This window comes from Clarias gariepinus, chromosome 12 (genome assembly GCF_024256425.1).
Source record: "Clarias gariepinus isolate MV-2021 ecotype Netherlands chromosome 12, CGAR_prim_01v2, whole genome shotgun sequence".
NCBI classification, from domain to species: domain Eukaryota; kingdom Metazoa; phylum Chordata; class Actinopteri; order Siluriformes; family Clariidae; genus Clarias; species Clarias gariepinus.
In genome coordinates, this window is record NC_071111.1 from 30,433,907 (window position 1) to 30,450,996 (window position 17,090).

Consider the following 17,090-nt stretch of genomic DNA (forward strand, 5'->3'; position numbering starts at 1 on the left):
ATCACCATGGCTAACGTCTTGACAAAGGACTTCAAATGGATTAAGGCAAAGACACAGGAAGCTTTCGACCTGGACATGAGCACAGGACTTCGTCTGGAAATAACTACATATCAGCTTGGGAGACATCTGAAGCTAGGCGTTTATAGAGGTATTGGGATTGAAGAAGAGTGGGCTGGATATGATATCTGTGGAGTAGTCGAATTTGACGATGTTTACATGGCAGCAACTAAGACCATAGCTAAAGTGATGTTGGGGGATGACATTTTATGGACGAATACGCCGATGCCCCTGCAACGAGCACTGGATACTCTTCCGGAAGCTGATGAAATGTGGCTAGACTTCTTGCGTCTGGAGACGGGCAGGATGAACCGAATTCCACTATCACAGCTGGGGAACTGTGAGGACCTGTATGTGATTGAATTCACTGAGGAGGACCGAAAGACATTGATTGAAGAAGGGACTGAAGCTCTTGATACACTATCTTTAATTTACAGAGATGCTAACGGACTCCTTAAGTGGCTTTGACGGTTTAAAATGTTTCTGTCATATTTTAATATAAGGATTGAAGTCCTGGTGATGAATACACTGTCGAGCATGTAAAGCTGGCAAGGTGTGGAATTTTTCCTTCTAAATTGGCTATACTGAAGGTTTTTTCGCCCACCTCTGGATTCATCCTATCATAACCATTGCATGTTTATTATACTCATATATACGTATTCCTACTTATATTTACTCATTTTGCTTATCTTTCCTTAACTGCTCGTTTGGTGAGGGGGTAATATGTAAGGGATATATGATATATGAGGTTAAGTTTTTCTTCTATGATATATGAGGTTAAGTTTTTCTTCTGATATATGAAGTTAAGTTTTTCTTCTATGATATAGAGGTTAAGTTTTCTTATATTCTTAAATTCTTATAAGTAAAGTTGTTACTAGTTTAATAGTTATTAGTTTAATTGCTAGGTTACCTACGTTCTAACTACTAGTGTTTAAATTTTTTCTTTCTAATATTTCACATATTATTTGATGCATTATTTTCTTTGTGTGACTTAAAAGTCACAGAGGGGGAAATATGTAAGCATATTTTAATTAAAAATAATTGTACTTTGGTTAAGACTTATAGAGGTGAGATGAGGATGACAGAGTTAAGGCAAGGACAATGTGATGTCACAGTAACAAGGATCGGTATGTACCTAACAAACCTTAGACTTGCAATGAGATGCACATGATGTCATAGTAACCTAGACACCGCACAAGTTCAGCAGACCTTTCTGTGATGTAACAGACAATGGATACACGTGCAATATGTCAAATCAAAGAGACACAGACAAATAGCCAAAAAAGACACACACACACAGTTATATGAATAATAGGTTTAATAAGAGTAGACACAGAAATAAAATAATATGTGCATCTACATAGTAAGAAATATAAAAATACAAAGTTTAAGGCCCAAAATAAAAGTACAAAATATAGGGGGCCTGGGTAAGCATCAATAGCATAATAAAATGCATAAAAATTCAAGTATCTGACCTCCTTTGAGGCAAGACAAAACCAATTTGAAGATCAGTGAGAGGAACAAAAACACCGCGATTTAGAATTGGCATAGGCGCGGGAGTAGAAGCTGTTTGGGTGCCAACAGACACACCAACATTAACATGACAAACAGGTTTTAGGACCGACGGAGCCGGAGTAGTAGACTCGGGCCGTACGGGCCTAAAAGAAAATGGATAGGGGCTATCCACACGAGGTCTTTTAGAAGGACCAGGTTTGGAGTCATCCGTTTTACAAAAAGTAAGCCCTGTCTCTTCTAGAAACTGTAATAGTGCTCCAGATGGCTCGGGCTCATCCTCAGCAAAACTCACCGAGGCCCGATCCATGACAGGTTCAGTAGGAGTGTAGTCAGTAGGACTGTGAGCCGGACTGCTCTGGCTGTCCGAGTCGTTTGGAGGGACGTAATGATCATTCGTGCAGATGCGATTAGCTATAGAAAACAAAATAAAACACGTAAATACAACAAAATTGATAAAATAAGACAAATAGTTAAAAATAATGTGAAGGAGATGCTTACCCATGGCCTGTGTCTTGAAAACTGTAGAAAAACCGGAAGCACCAAGAATTTATAGTTGGCATAAGCGCCACCCTATATTTTTTAAGTTGAATAAGAAAAGTGAAAAGATAATAGAAATCTATTTATATAAAAAATAAGTTATAATGGAAAATAATATCATTAGGAGGTGGAGTCAGATGACGAGGTATATGACGTAGTATAGAAAATGTATTTTTATTGGGTAAAAAATTGTATGGTAAGAAATAAAAAAATTATACAAAGGAGGGGGCTAGGTGAGTGCTCCGCCCCTTTGAAATTGTATAAAAGAGGTACCTATGTCACAGTTAAGTCAGTCTGTTTCTTGGCGATGCTTGGAGTTACATCCTAAGCATTTTCAGGGCTGGCTCATTTTGTTTTGTTGCTGCAATAAAACTTATCCTTACTTCATCTAGATCTGCACAGAGTCTGAAGTCTTTCTTTGATTTCTTTTACTACAGTTATAGTATTTGTTTAGTATTCTAATTAGGGCAACTTCGATGTGGGGAGAATAAAAAATCCACCACAATATATTTCAGATTCATTACACACAACTGAAGTAGGCCAAGCCTTTTAATTGTTTTAATATTGATGATTTTGGCATACAGCTCATGAAAACCCCAAATTCCTATCTCAAAAAATTAGCATATTTCATCCGACCAATAAAAGAAAAGTGTTTTTAATACAAAAAAAGGCAACATTCAAATAAATATGTTCAGTTATGCACTCAATACTTGGTCGGGAATTCTTTTGCAGAAATGACTGCTTCAATGCGGCGTGGCATGAAGGCAATCAGCCTGCGGCACTGCTGAGGTGTTATGGAGGCCCAGGATGCTTCAATAGCGGCATTAATCTCATCCAGAGTGTTGGGTCTTGCGTCTCTCAACTTTCTCTTTACAATATCCCACAGATTCTCTATGGGGTTCAGGTCAGGAGAGTTGGCAGGCCAATTGAGCACAGTAATACCATGGTCACCAGTGGTTTTGGCACTGTGAGCAGGTGCCAGGTCGTGCTGAAAAATGAAATCTTCATCTCCATAAAGCTTTTCAGCAGATGGAAGCATGAAGTGCTCCAAAATCTCCTGATAGCTAGCTGCATTGACCCTGCCCTTGATAAAACACAGTGGACCAACACCAGCAGCTGACATGGCACCCCAGACCATCACTGACTGTGGGAACCTGACACTGGACCTCTCCCCAGTCTTTCTCCAGACTCTGGCACCTTGATTTCCGAATGACATGCAAAATTCACTTTCATCCGAAAAAAGTACTTTGGACCACTGAGCAACAGTCCAGTGCTGCTTCTCTGTAGCCCAGGTCAGACGCTTTTGCCGCTGTTTCTGGTTCAAAAGTGGCTTGACCTGGGGAATGCGGCACCTGTAGCCCATTTCCTGCACACGCCTGTACACGGTGGCTCTGGATGTTTCTACTCCAGACTCAGTCCACTGCTTCCGCAGGTCCCCCAAGGTCTAGAATCGGTCCTTCTCCACAATCTTCCTCAGGGTCCGGTCACCTCTTCTCGTTGTGCAGCGTTTTCTGCCACACTTTTTCCTTCCCACAGACTTCCCACTGAGGTGCCTTGATACAGCACTTTGGGAACAGCCTATTCGTTTAGAAATTTCTTTCTGTGTCTTACCCTCTTGCTTGAGGGTGTCAATGATAGCCTTCTGGACAGCAGTCAGGTCGGCAGTCTTACCCATGATTGCGGTTTTGAGTAATGAACCAAGCTGGGAGTTTTTAAAAGACTCAGGAATCTTTTGCAGGTGTTTAGAGTTAATTAGTTGATTTAGATGATTAGGTTAATAGCTCGTTTAGAGAACCTTTTTATGATATGCTAATTTTTTGAGACAGGAATTTTGGGTTTTCATGAGCTGTATGCCAAAATCATCAATATTAAAATAATTTAAAGGCTTGAACTACTTGAGTTGTGTGTAATGAATCTAAAATATATGAAAGTCTAATGTTTATCAGTACATTACAGAAATTAATGAACTTTATCACAATATGCTAATTTTTTGAGAAGGACCTGTATATGTCGCTTCTTTTTATGCGCTCTTTCACTTTGCCGAGTTTTGATCTAACGTCAGATGAACGCTGATATGAGAGATTTATAAAAGAGATTTATCTTTCCCAGAAATACAACAAACACCATTTTATACATGTTAAATAAGCGCTGTCTATGCGCCACTGTGCGAAACGCACGCCGATGTGAGCCGCTTTATTTCAGTCATACCTGTAATATACTAACATGTTTTTGCTGTGTAGTGGACCGCTTGCGCACAACCTCTCGCGGGCGAATCTCTGAATACACCGTTTTAACAGGGGTGGGGTTAAGAAACACCGCACCAGCAGAACTAGACTAATGATTATGAATGCGTCGGGGAAAACAGCAAGGAAACTGACTGGCCAAACAAGCACTAACAACAGCTCAAGGGCTTGTAAAAAACATTTTTTTAACTAGGTAATTAAGTTCACTAGCCAACGATTTTATTTGTACAAAGAATGAACTGTTATATAGCTTCTGTTTGCATCGGTTTATTGTTATTATAAAAGAAATTACATTTAAAGACATCAAGATTTAAATATAGAAATAACTGGGGCAATAGACCTTTAAAATAGAAACTTAGAATAACAAAAAAATACACTTCTATCTTTGTATAATATGGTTATAGTTTAATATATCTCTTATTTCTATTTACTTTAGGTTGTTGTTCTTGCAGTGTCTCCCCAGGTGTGAATCAGCTTTTCTCACCTTTACACTCGGAAAAACTAAAATGCACCCCTCCCCACCATGCATGGTTTCAGCAAACTTGGGAGGATCTTGGATCTGGCTTCAGGCCTTTTCTTAAATTTGTGTAAATTTAAAATCTTCTGGATTTTACATTTTAAAATTGACATTGTTATCGTTTTTAATCCCTGGAATGCGATTTTTCTTATTATAGCATGCATGTTATTAGTCACTCTACACTGTTTTTAATTATTCTACAATGTTTTATTTTTAGATTTTATTTAAAAATAAATAAATAAACCAAATTAAATTATTCCATTTGTATTTACCCTTGTAAAATAGCATTAAAAATGATGGGTTGTGTATCGAGCAATTAAAAACAATACAAGACATGTTATGATAAGGAAACTTTCTATCTCTTCCATTCCAGTGATTAAAAAACGGCGGCCGTGACTAATTCCGTCATGTCATGTGTCCTCCTCTTTAATTTACTACGTGGTCTAAATCAGCGCTCAGCCGCACGCATAAAGTTTTTCAGAGCGCACCGCCAGAGGTAGACTAATGATTATGAACTCGCTCACTAGTTAGGCGGCCTCCCCTTCAGATATGCGAAGGAGCGGGGCCGCGGAATTAGGCACAACTGGTGAGCTATCCTTGCTAATGATCCTTATATAGCTTGCACCCCGCGCTATAAAATACTCGGGGTTTGTTGGGTTACAGAGATTTTACTACACGGTGCGAGTGCAACGCGCGCAGTAATGCGGAAGTGCGGCATAAAAGCGGGGCAAATGGAATGCGCCCCAGGGACTTCAAAGAAGCGAGAGATGGCAGGGGCCGGTCTGACCATCCACGGAGAGCAGAGTCAGCGCGAGCGGACGGAGGCAGGAGCTGCTGGAGCTGCTGTCCTCGCGGGCCCACGCTGCCACTCTGTCCGCTGCCCACCGCTCATGAGGTCGCGCCCGCATGCCAACCAAACCTGCACGTGCACATTCCTTCCTTTCCATCCTCACTCTTTTAACCCTTTCCTTCCCATTTTTTTCCCGTAAGACCTCGTCTGGTGTCCGTGTTTCATGGTGCCCAAATGTAGTCAACGATATATATATATATATATATATATATATATATATATATATATATATATTATAAAGTTTTATTCTTTATTCTTGTTTTAATGTTATTTGGAAATAAACGAAATAGTAATGAATAGTAATAGCTAAAATGGTAAAATTAATAGTTAAAATATTAACAAGGGGAATGTTTGATGTCATGTAAGCATTATAAGATTTGTATAAAAAACTTCTAACTAAAAAGTGGCAGCTGGCACGCCTAAAAATAGATGCAGGTTAATTTTTTTATAGTCTAAATAAAAATCCTCCTGTTTAATTTCCCTCAGCCTAATCAGCGCTCAACCGCACCAAAACGTTTTCTCGAGCGCGGAGGAATTTTGTTGTACTAAATGTAATTCCTGCAGTATAATCAGGGCCTCTTATTCCTATTAATCCTGGGTTGTTCTTTTAGTGTTACTGTGTGTGCTTTACCAAGCCAAACAACATTCAAATACAAATTATTTACCCTTCCCAGGTGTGAATCAGCTGTTCTCACCCATACATTTAGAGAAACTAAAATGCACCTCTCCACACTTTAAAAACCTTTTGAATCTGAGGCTCTTCTGGAGACTTTCAGTGATTTAAATTTGTGTAATTTTAATCTTCTGGATTCTAGATTCTCTAAAGTTGACATTGTTTTTAATCCTTGGAATGGAAGAAATCGAGATTTTCCGTATGATAAATTGCATTCTTTTTAATCACTCTATACACAATAATATTCTTTGGTATTTTTATTTAAAAAAATAAAAACGGGTATCGGGCTATCTTGGTTTATTAATCCCCGTGCCTGGTTTAGGTTTAGTATTCAGTGCGCACCGTTTGTACATCTGTTATTTTATAACTATATCATACAACTCAGAAAGACCTTTTATTTGGGGTTAAGTGACCTAACATTCAGATGCCTAACATTTTTCAGCAGAGCCTCTGTTTCACTAAATAATCCTTGAATTTTCATGAGTATGTAAGACCTCTTGACACCTCTCTCTCTCTCTCTCTCTCTCTCTCACACACACGCACATGTCATAAGCGTATCCCCTCCCCAAACAGTGCAGCCATTTACTTATATCTGAACTGAGTCGTTTACATAAGTCACTGATCAATAGCTCATCATATCAATTTATTCATAAAGATATACCTGTTTTACATGGAAATTTACAGGTTTGTTACTGAATGATTTACTCTGACAGAGCCATAAGAACAGTGGCAGCTGGAACACCTAAAACACATGCGGGATTATTTTTTATAATTTAAATAAAAATGCTTTTTTAAACATGGGCTTAGTTATTTACTTACGATATTTGTTAATTTAATTTAAAAGGGGTTTGGTCTCCGGAATGTTGAGCATCGTGATCCTCAACTTTACTTTCTGCCACGGCGTGCGCCTGTGATGGGTGTGCGCCCAAATCTACGATCGCTACTCGCTCACTCTGTAGGCTCCCTGAATTCAAAACAATTAAAGAGATGGCAAAGGGACGGAGCCGCCTATTTGTGCCGGCTGGCGATAATTAACGTTAATAAGATTGCGGGCTTATAGAGTTACTTCATTATGTTTCAAGATATCCTTAATTTACATTTTTCTCCTAATTATATGTCCACAAATACTTTGACAACATAAACCTATCAACTTATCCACATACACTTATCAACAGAAACAGTACTGTACATGTATTTGTCTTTGGTGCATTTCTGGCCGAGAATGTCAGCATTTTTATCGATAAATTGCGCGCGATTAGCAGCCTTTTGATCAAAACGCTGCCTTTTGTAAGATATGTTGGCATATTCACAAATCAGGACATTCGCATAGTTAACACTAACAGATTATAAGTTAGCCTACTATCAGGTAATTAATTTAATTTAAGACCATTTAAACCGAGGCAATGTTATGTCTTTAATTGTTTTGTCCCTGTTAAGACATTACAAAAACTACTATAAACTTGCTATAAATCTCAAAGCACGAATTTGGGCATCATTATGAAAATAATATGCAATATGCAATAATATGCACAAATACTTTTTATAAATTATATATTTGTTCATTCATGTCTTCTGATGATGGCGACACATCTTTACGTTTTAAATAAGATATGTTGGATATTCACGAATCAGGACATTCGTATAGTCAACACTATCAGATAATGATAATTTTAATATCATTTAAATCGAGGCATTGCCATGTCTTTCATTGTTTTGTTCTTTTTAAGACATTACAAAAACTATACAGTCTAAGAAACGTACTATGAATTTCAAAGCACGAATTTGGGCATCTTATTTCATCCTTATGAAAATAATATGAAGCACATATACACACATTCATCATGAAAGATCTACTGTAAAACAAACAAAAAAATCATGTTTGCTTCAGCATTGGAAACAATATTGTTTTAGGCTAACTAATGACAGTATACACAATTCATCGTTGTACTTGGCTTTTAGATGAAGTCCTTTCATGTGCTATCTGGCGGATATTCAGTGAAGCACAACACATTTATTTAAATTCCCGAATGTTGCTTGCGGCCAAATTGTGGCATCTCGCAGGAAAACACGCGCAGTCTTAATGGCGACATCTGTATTAAGACTCGCTTGTTTTCCAAGTAAAACTTAATTACAAATTTTTCTTAGTCTTGCGGAACACTCGCAAACCGCGTAACTTACAACCCGATGTTTCACTGTATATCCCCAAAATACAAACTCGTACATACTGTACATGCTGTATTACTGTATCCCAGTCTGTGCTGAAAACAGTGTAATTAGGCTTCAACCATGAATATGTTTATAAGTAACTGAAAAATACACAAATGTCAGGACACGTCAGAACCTCTTTAGGGCTCCAAAACCCCCACAGACCCCTAAAGGTTAAGTAAACAAATATGTTTTGCAAATTTTTGCCTTAAGAACTAAAATTTAGCAAGAAATTAGTTTTGGCATGTGAAGCATTTTCAGCATATGAGTGACCAAGCCGGTTGCACGTACTTCCAGTAGCTGATCAAAACTTATTCGCGTCAGTAAAAATCCAAGCGAAGCGAGTTTATATATTTTTGGGATTTTTTTTTTTTTTTGCCATTTTGAGCAAGATTTAGTGAAGACATACAGTAGCATCATGGGTCCTAAGAAAGACCGTTTGTGATGCTTGTATTAATTAACCCACAGACATTACAAAACACGGGAGTTTTATCTGGTCTGCTGGTGATAACAAAACCCAACACGAATGACGTGTGATCTGTAGCGAGAGCAGGGAACAGGTGGAGGAAAATTTGGAGAGGTGGAGATACGCTCTGGAAAGCAGAGGAATGAAGGTTAGCCGCAGCAAGACGGAATACATGTGTGTGAATGAGAGGAACCCAAGAGGATCGGTAAGGCTACAGGGAGCAGAGGTAAAGAAGGTGCAGGATTTTAAGTACTTAGGGTCAACGGTCCAGAGCAGCGGAAAGTGTTCAAAGGAGGTGAAGAGGCGGGTACAGGCAGGTTGGAATGGGTGGAGAAAAGTGTCAGGTGTGTTGTGCGATAAAAGAGTATCAGCGAGAATGAAAGGAAAGGTGTACAGGACAGTGGTGAGACCAGTGATGCTCTACGGCTTAGAGACAGTGGCGCTGAAGAAAAGACAGGAGGCAGAGTTGGAGGTAGCAGAGCTGAAGATGTTGAGGTTCTCTTTGGGAGTGACAAGGATGGATAGGATTAAGAATGAGTTCACAGAGGGACAACCCATGTTAGATGGTTTGGAGGTAAAGTCAGAGAGGCCAGATTGAGGTTGTTTGGACATGTTCAGAGGAGAGATTGTGAATATATCAGTAGAAGGATGCTGAGGTTGGAACTGCTGGAACTGATGGATGCAGTGAGCGAGGACATGAAGTAAGTTGGTGTGAGAGAAGAGGATGCAGAGGATATGGTTAGATAGAGGCAAATGATTTGCTGTGGCGAACCCTAAAAGGGAACAGCCGAAAGACAAAGAAGATGTTGGGAGCAGGTCCCAGGTCTCCAGTGTTTAGAAGAATTTGAGCTACTTTTGACTCACCAGTGTGGACTGATTTCTTTGACTATGAATTGTAGTTTATCTTACCTCAGTGTCTCCAGTTTACAGAGAGGATTCTCCAGTAGAGCAGAGAGACACTTCACTCCTAAGTCTCCTACATCATTACAGGACAGATCCAGGTCTCTCAGGTGTGAGGGGTTTGATCTCAGAGCTGAAGTCAGTCTCTCACAGTCTCTCTCTGAGACACCACAATCATACAACCTGTACAGACACAATGACACACTCTTTAACAAATATTAATCTTGGTTTAAGACTTACTTTAAAGATGATGTGTTTGTAAAATAAGCTCATTAAAATGAGCCAGAACACTTGGTAATAATTTGTTGGTAAATAATTTTTTCCTGAATTATTAAACACATGGAGTGCAACAAATGTTCATAAATTGAGTTAATCGGCTTCTGCGGACTTAACTTTACCAAAAATAAAAATTCGAAAGGAAAATGATATAAAAACAGAAAATCAGAGGTGCTGCCTAATTTAATAAGGTGTGTGAGATTAGCACTCGTCAGTTTTACATGGTATTTTGTCCTCCTCTCTAAACCAGGTGTACATTAGCAGCGTGTGTGTTGGGTGCAGGTCCCAGGTCCCCAGTGTTCATGAGAGCTACTTCTGACTCACCAGTGTGGACTGATTTCTCTCTGTGGGGACTATACAGTTTTAGTAACAAAATCTAACAGCATTCACACACTTTATTGAGAAGATCAGACTGTCAGTAATCAGACTTTTTATTCTAATTTATGTTCTTAAAATAGAATCTTACTTCAGTCTCTCCAGTTTACAGAGAGGATTCTCCAGTAGAAGAGAGAGACACTTCACATCTGAGTCTCCTAGTTTATTCCCTGACAGATCCAGGTCTCTCAGGTGTGAGACTTTTGATCTCAGAGCTGAATTCAGAGCAGCACAGCCTTCACCTGAGACACCACAATTATACAACCTGTAGAGACACAATGACACAGACTTCATCAACAGATTATCTTGGTTTAAAACTTTAAAGTGGATCAGGTCCCAGGTCCCCAGTGTTGAGAACTTGAGAACTTGAGCTACTTTTGACTCACCAGTCTGGACTGATTTCTTTGCAGTTGTGATATTTTATGTACATTGTTTTAATTGTAAACCTGCACTGTGATCTCCTCTCATACACACACCTGTTGATCCTGTTCTCACCTTCAGCTTTGTGTTTCTGTCTGACTGTATTTGAGTCAGTGAGATTATTTATAGGTATTCTTTATTTATAACAAAATGTTGAATAGTACAAGACCATTTTTTATCCTAGTAACAAAACTATTGAAAAAAATTCAATAGACAAAAGACTATAAAAATCATACACACTATTTTTTACAATCCATTATTTGACTTAAGTGCCTTTAGCTTTGATTATGATACACAATGTGGTCTTTAGTTCATGTTTAAAAATGATTCTTCATGCTCCCAGAACCACTCTTTTAAAAATTGAGTCCTGAAACCCAGATTATAACTTGAAGCCTTTTTTTTCTGATTAGCCTCCCTGATCTCTTAAGGCTACACAGCTGTTTAGTCCCAATCCCTTGGGTTGTCCTCACATTGTGTGTGTGAACATGTTCTTGCTTTCACTATTAAACATAGCTGTGGGTTCTACTATTATTTTTAATAATTTGTTTTCACTAAGGGCGGCACGGTGGTGTAGTGGTTAGCACTGTCGCCTTGCAGGGTCCGGGTTCGATTCCCAGCCAGGGTCAATTCCTGTCTCTGTGTGCATGGAGTTTGCATGTTCTCTCCGTGCTTGGTGGGTTTTCTCCAGGTACTCTGGTTTCCTCCCACAGTCCAAAGACCTGCAGATTAGGCTAACTGGCATTCCCAAATTGCCCATAGTGTGTGATTGAGTGTGTGAGTGTGTGTGTGAGCCCTGCAAAGGATTGGCATCCTGTCCAGGGTGTACCTCGCCTCGTGCCCTAAATCTCCTGGGATAGGCCCCAGGTTCCTTGTAAAGACGATGAGTGAGTGTTTTCACCAAGTGTTTAAGTGATCTCCCAACACACTCATTCAAAATATTTTTCTGACTGCATTTATTTCCCAAAGATGTTGGTTCACCAACCTTTCAGGTTTTAATAATGCATTGGACAGTTCTTAGCCCAATTTTAGTAGTTTCAGCTCGTCCTTAGTTGTTTTCTTTGCTTGTGCAGAGTGTCACAAGGAGACGTGTTTATTTACAATCACTCTCATCAACTCATTTGTGACTCTTTCTAGACTCAGTCTGACTCCCTGTCTTCTGACTTCACATGGATTTTATATCAACACTTTACTGAAAATAAAACACCTTTTAAACCAATGGAAAAAAATCAGATTATATAAAATATTCCGTAAGATGTTAAAGATTTATTTATCAATAAATTATTATTAATGTCAATGAAGGTTTTATTTACTAATCTGGTAATCTGATATCTTGAGAGAAATGTATAAATTAATGTTAAATGGATTAACAGATCATTCTTATACTTTTGCAACATTAATTAAAAGAGGTTTTTACTTACATCAGTGTCTGTAGTTTGTAATGTTCATCATCCTTAAGAGCAGAGAGACGATTCACTCCTGAGTCTCCTACATTATTACAGGACAGATCCAGGTCTCTCAGGTGTGAGGGGTTTGATCTCAGAGCTGAAGTCAGAGCAGCACAGCCTTCATCTGAGACACCACACCACTGCAACCTGTAGAGACACAATGACACACACTTCACTCTCATAATCTTATACAGAGGAGTCACAGCACTGACAATGATCTGGTTGGAAACAAAATCTAACAGCATTCACACACTTCCTTGAGAAGATCAGACTGTCAGTAATCAGACTTTGTGTGTATTTTATAGAAAAAGATCAGACTCTAATTATCTTTTGGAGAAGTTGTTATCTCACTGGTTCATGTACTTTTTAAAACCCAGACTGTAAATGTGTAAATGTGTCTGTGTTTTATTTATACACAATGTTTTTGTTTATTATTATGACCAGATTAATTATTAGATCATAGTTTATTATTAACGATTTATAATAGAATCTTACCTCAGTGTCTCCAGTTTACAGAGAGGATTCTCCAGTAGAGCAGAGAGACACTTCACTCCTGAGTCTCCTACATAATTACAGGACAGATCCAGTTCTCTCAGGTGTGAGGGGTTTGATCTCAGAGCTGCAGTCAGAGCAGCACAGCCTTCACCTGAGACACCACACCACCACAACCTGTAGAGAAACACAATGACACACACTTCAACAAAAGTTTATCTTGGTTTAAGACTTACTTTAAAGATGTTGTGTTTGTAAAATGAGCTCATTATTCACAATGACATGGGGATTTAATATCACCTGATTATTCTAATTAACAATGTAATTAAAATTATTAAACTAAGTGTCACAACTACAAATTGAGTTCATCAGCTTCTGCAGGTTTAACTTTACAGAGAATAAAAGTTCTACAGGAGAATGAGATGAAAACAGAGGATCAGAGGTGCTGAGCTTTTTGTGCATTTTAAAAAGGATCTGACAAAAAGTGTGGAAAAATCAGAAGTGTGTCTGGTTACATATTCATATAATAAAGTGTGTGAGATTAACACTCATCAGTTTTGTTATTTTGTCCTCCTCTCTAAACCAGGTGTAAATTAGCACCTAACCAAAAACGACATTATTTTAATTATATCTGTATCATAAACATACAGTAGTGATGGTGCACTGTGATCTCCTTTCATACACACACCTACTGATCCTGTTCTCACCTTCAGCTCTGTGTTACTGTAGGAATGTGTTTGAGTCAGTGGGTTTATTCATAAACTTCATGACAAAATGTTAAATAATACGAAACTGTTTTAGGATCTTAGTGAAATAACTATTGAGGAAAACTGCATGGTTTTAATCCTGCTCGTCATGTCTACAGCTGCTTTCGGCGACCCTGTTTATAACAACTAGACAGAGACACTGAAAGAACATTCACTCACAGAATAAACAGATTTTTGTTTCCCCAAAGCAGTGTTTCCCACATCAAGTATACAGAGCTTGTAAACTGTACATTTGGGTTTTCTGATATGTAGAATTAAACTCATCATTACTTTCAGAAAATACACATTTTATTACAACTGGAATGACAATACAAAAATGTAGAACTAAAAAACACATGCACATATTGATATATATTATGTCCTTGATGTAAAATGTATGTTTGCTGACAGAGAGGGTTTTCATCACGGGTCACTTTATTTAAAACTGTATAGTTAATGTATGCGTTCTTCTTCTTCTTATTATTATTATAATTGTGGTCACATTTGATCTTATAAATCTGTTCCATTTCTTGCCTATATGATCCTTTTTACAATTTTTGCTTAATCATGTGTGTATAGTTAGTTAAAATTACATTTACATTGAGTTCTTTGTATTGAAGATTATATCGTGCTAAAAAATGTCACTCTATATTGCACAATCCTGACTCATATACAGTATATTTATTATAACATATAGTGGTTACTCAAGGGGAATGTCTATGACTGCCACGCACTCTGTCGCGGCAAACGGCAACAGCCAAAATAAATCAGTCACAATTCAAAGTAATTTGTGAAACGACTGCCAGGTGGCGCAAAGGGACATTTTGCAAACGGCTGCAATTAATTTTGTTTAGACAGACCCTATGTTTCTATCTGTCTATTGTTATTGCATGTGTTACAATGCATGTGTGTAAATGGCCGAAATGTGGTTGTGAATAAATCTTTTAGTGAATGTAAAATGTTCGCGTGAACCCGCGGCGCGCATGTGCACTCTTTCACTTTGCCGAGTTTTGATCTAAAGTCAGATGATATGAGAGATTTATAAGAGATTTCTCCTTGCCAGAAATATAACAAACACATTTATACGTGTTAAATAAGCGCTGTCGTTGCGGCGCTGTGCGAAATGCACACCGATGAGAGCCACCTTCCTATCTCAGTCATAATATACAAATGTTTTGCTGTGTAGTAAACCACGCGCGCGCACACAACCTCTCGCGGGCAAGCCTCTGAATACGCCGTTTTAATGGGGGTGGGGATAAACACCGCACCGGCAGACTAATGTTTTTCACCAAGTGTAGACTAATGATTATAAATGTGTTGGGAAAAAGAGCAAGGAAACTGACTGGCCAAACAAGCACTAACAACAGCTCGAGGGCTTGTAAAAAATATATATATATATTTAGACTAGCTAATTAAGTTCACTAGCTAACGATTTTGTACAAAGAATGAACTGTTATATAGCTCCTGTTTGTATCGGTTTATTGTTATTATATATATAAAGACATCAAAATGTAAATCTAAAAAAAACTGGGAAAATAGACCTACAGAATAGAACATTAAAATAACTAAAATATACACTTCTATCTTTGGTATAATAGGGTTATAGTATAGTATATTGCGGCTGAAATTTAGTTTTATTAAATAATATTTATCCAGTATAATCAGGACCTATTATTTCTATTTACTTTAGGTCGTTGTTCTTGCAATGTGTGCTTTGCAATGTCAGACACATTCAAATGCAAATAATACACCCTCCCCAGGTGTGAATCGGCTGTTCTCACCTTTACACTCGGAGAAACTAAAATGCACCCCTCCTCACTGTGCATGGTTTCAGCAAAGTGGAGGATCTTGGATCTTGCTTCAGGCCTCTTCTTAAATTTGTGTAAATTTAAAATCTTCTGGATTCTACATTCTAAAATTGACATTGTGACCATATTTAATCCCTGGAATGAGATTTTTCTTATTATAACCTGCATGTTATTATTCCCTTTACATTGTTTTTAATTACTCTACAATGTTTTAATTTTAGAATTTATTTAAAAATAAATAAATAAACCAAATTAAATTATTCCATTTGTATTTTTTCCTTTGTAAAATAGCATTAAAAATGATGGGTTGTGTATCGAGGGATTAAAAACAATACAAGGCGTGTTATGATAAGGAAACTTTCTATCTCTTCCATTCCAGTGATTAAAAAAAACGGTAAAAATATAAATTTTGGAATCCACAGACGCTTAGTGGTCTGAGCACAACGTAATAATCTTTGTATGATAAAATGACTCGTGGCATGAATTTACATGGAGCGCTTCAGTTTCAAATAATCATTCAATAACATAATAATAATAATAATCAAAAATAAAATAATATTGTTCTTTTTGCTGTTTATGTCCACCATTTAATAATTATTTAATTATCAATAATTAAAGCTGCTCACATCGTGCGCGCTTGAAACCTGCTCGTGTCGGCTCATATCGGGAGCACTTTGATCAAAGGGGAGATTAGAAGAGTAAAAGTAAAAGTGTGTACAAACAACATAGCACAATGCATGTGTGAATGGCCGAAATGTGGTTGTGAATAAGGCTTTTAGTGAATGTAAAATGAACGCGTGAACGCGCGCACCGATATGAGAGATTTATAAGAGATTTCTTTTAATCTCAGTCATAATATACAACTATGTTTTAGCTGGGTAGTTGACCGCTCGCGGGCGAGCCTCTGAATACACCGCTTTAACGGGGTGGGGATAAGAAACACCGCACCGGCAGAACTAAACTAATGAATATGAATGTGTCGGGGAAAACAGCAAGGAAAGTGACTGGCCATTTTAATAATTCATTGATAAGTTGATGTCTTTTCGTTTCGGCTGTGAGTGGATGCGCTGTAGTAATCCACGTTTCATACGAATTTCATAAGCTGATTTTTTCCCCATTAGTTTATATAAAGCAGACATTTTGCTTTCTGTAAGTATATTTTTTCACGTCTGTGAGGCGAGTATACACGGAGTTTTGGTTTATTTTCTGACACGCTTAAGTTCACCGAAACCGATACAGAATAGCGCTGTATCCCTGTTTGCTTTCATTATTTTCTATTATTAAGTTCTAAATTTGTACTGTAATTTTAGTACTGTAATGAGAAATTCGTTTAATGTTTCACTTGTATTTTATAAGGTTTTTGCCGGCGGTGGTACAGCGCAACGGGGGTGCTGGGATAAAAAATAATGTAATTTGCTAAAATGTTTTTATTATTTATTAAAGAACATTATGATGATCATAACAGCCTACTGCATTTAATTCTTATAATAATGCAAAAACACATCGACATCTGCTGACGCAGTAGCACGGCCTGACAATGTTAGAATTTTTATGGTAAATTATTT

At 37.8% G+C, this 17,090-nt stretch overlaps 1 protein-coding gene across 1 annotated transcript in view; it reads right to left on the reverse strand.

The window, feature by feature from the left end:
• LOC128534528 (NACHT, LRR and PYD domains-containing protein 12-like) overlaps positions 1-17,090 on the reverse strand; it is a 238,989-nt gene that overhangs the window by 64,860 nt on the left and 157,039 nt on the right. Inside the window, exon 12 of the mRNA XM_053508986.1 lies at positions 12,453-12,626. Within this exon, the coding sequence (XP_053364961.1) occupies positions 12,453-12,626 (174 nt within the window). The remainder of the gene's footprint in view (positions 1-12,452; positions 12,627-17,090) is intronic.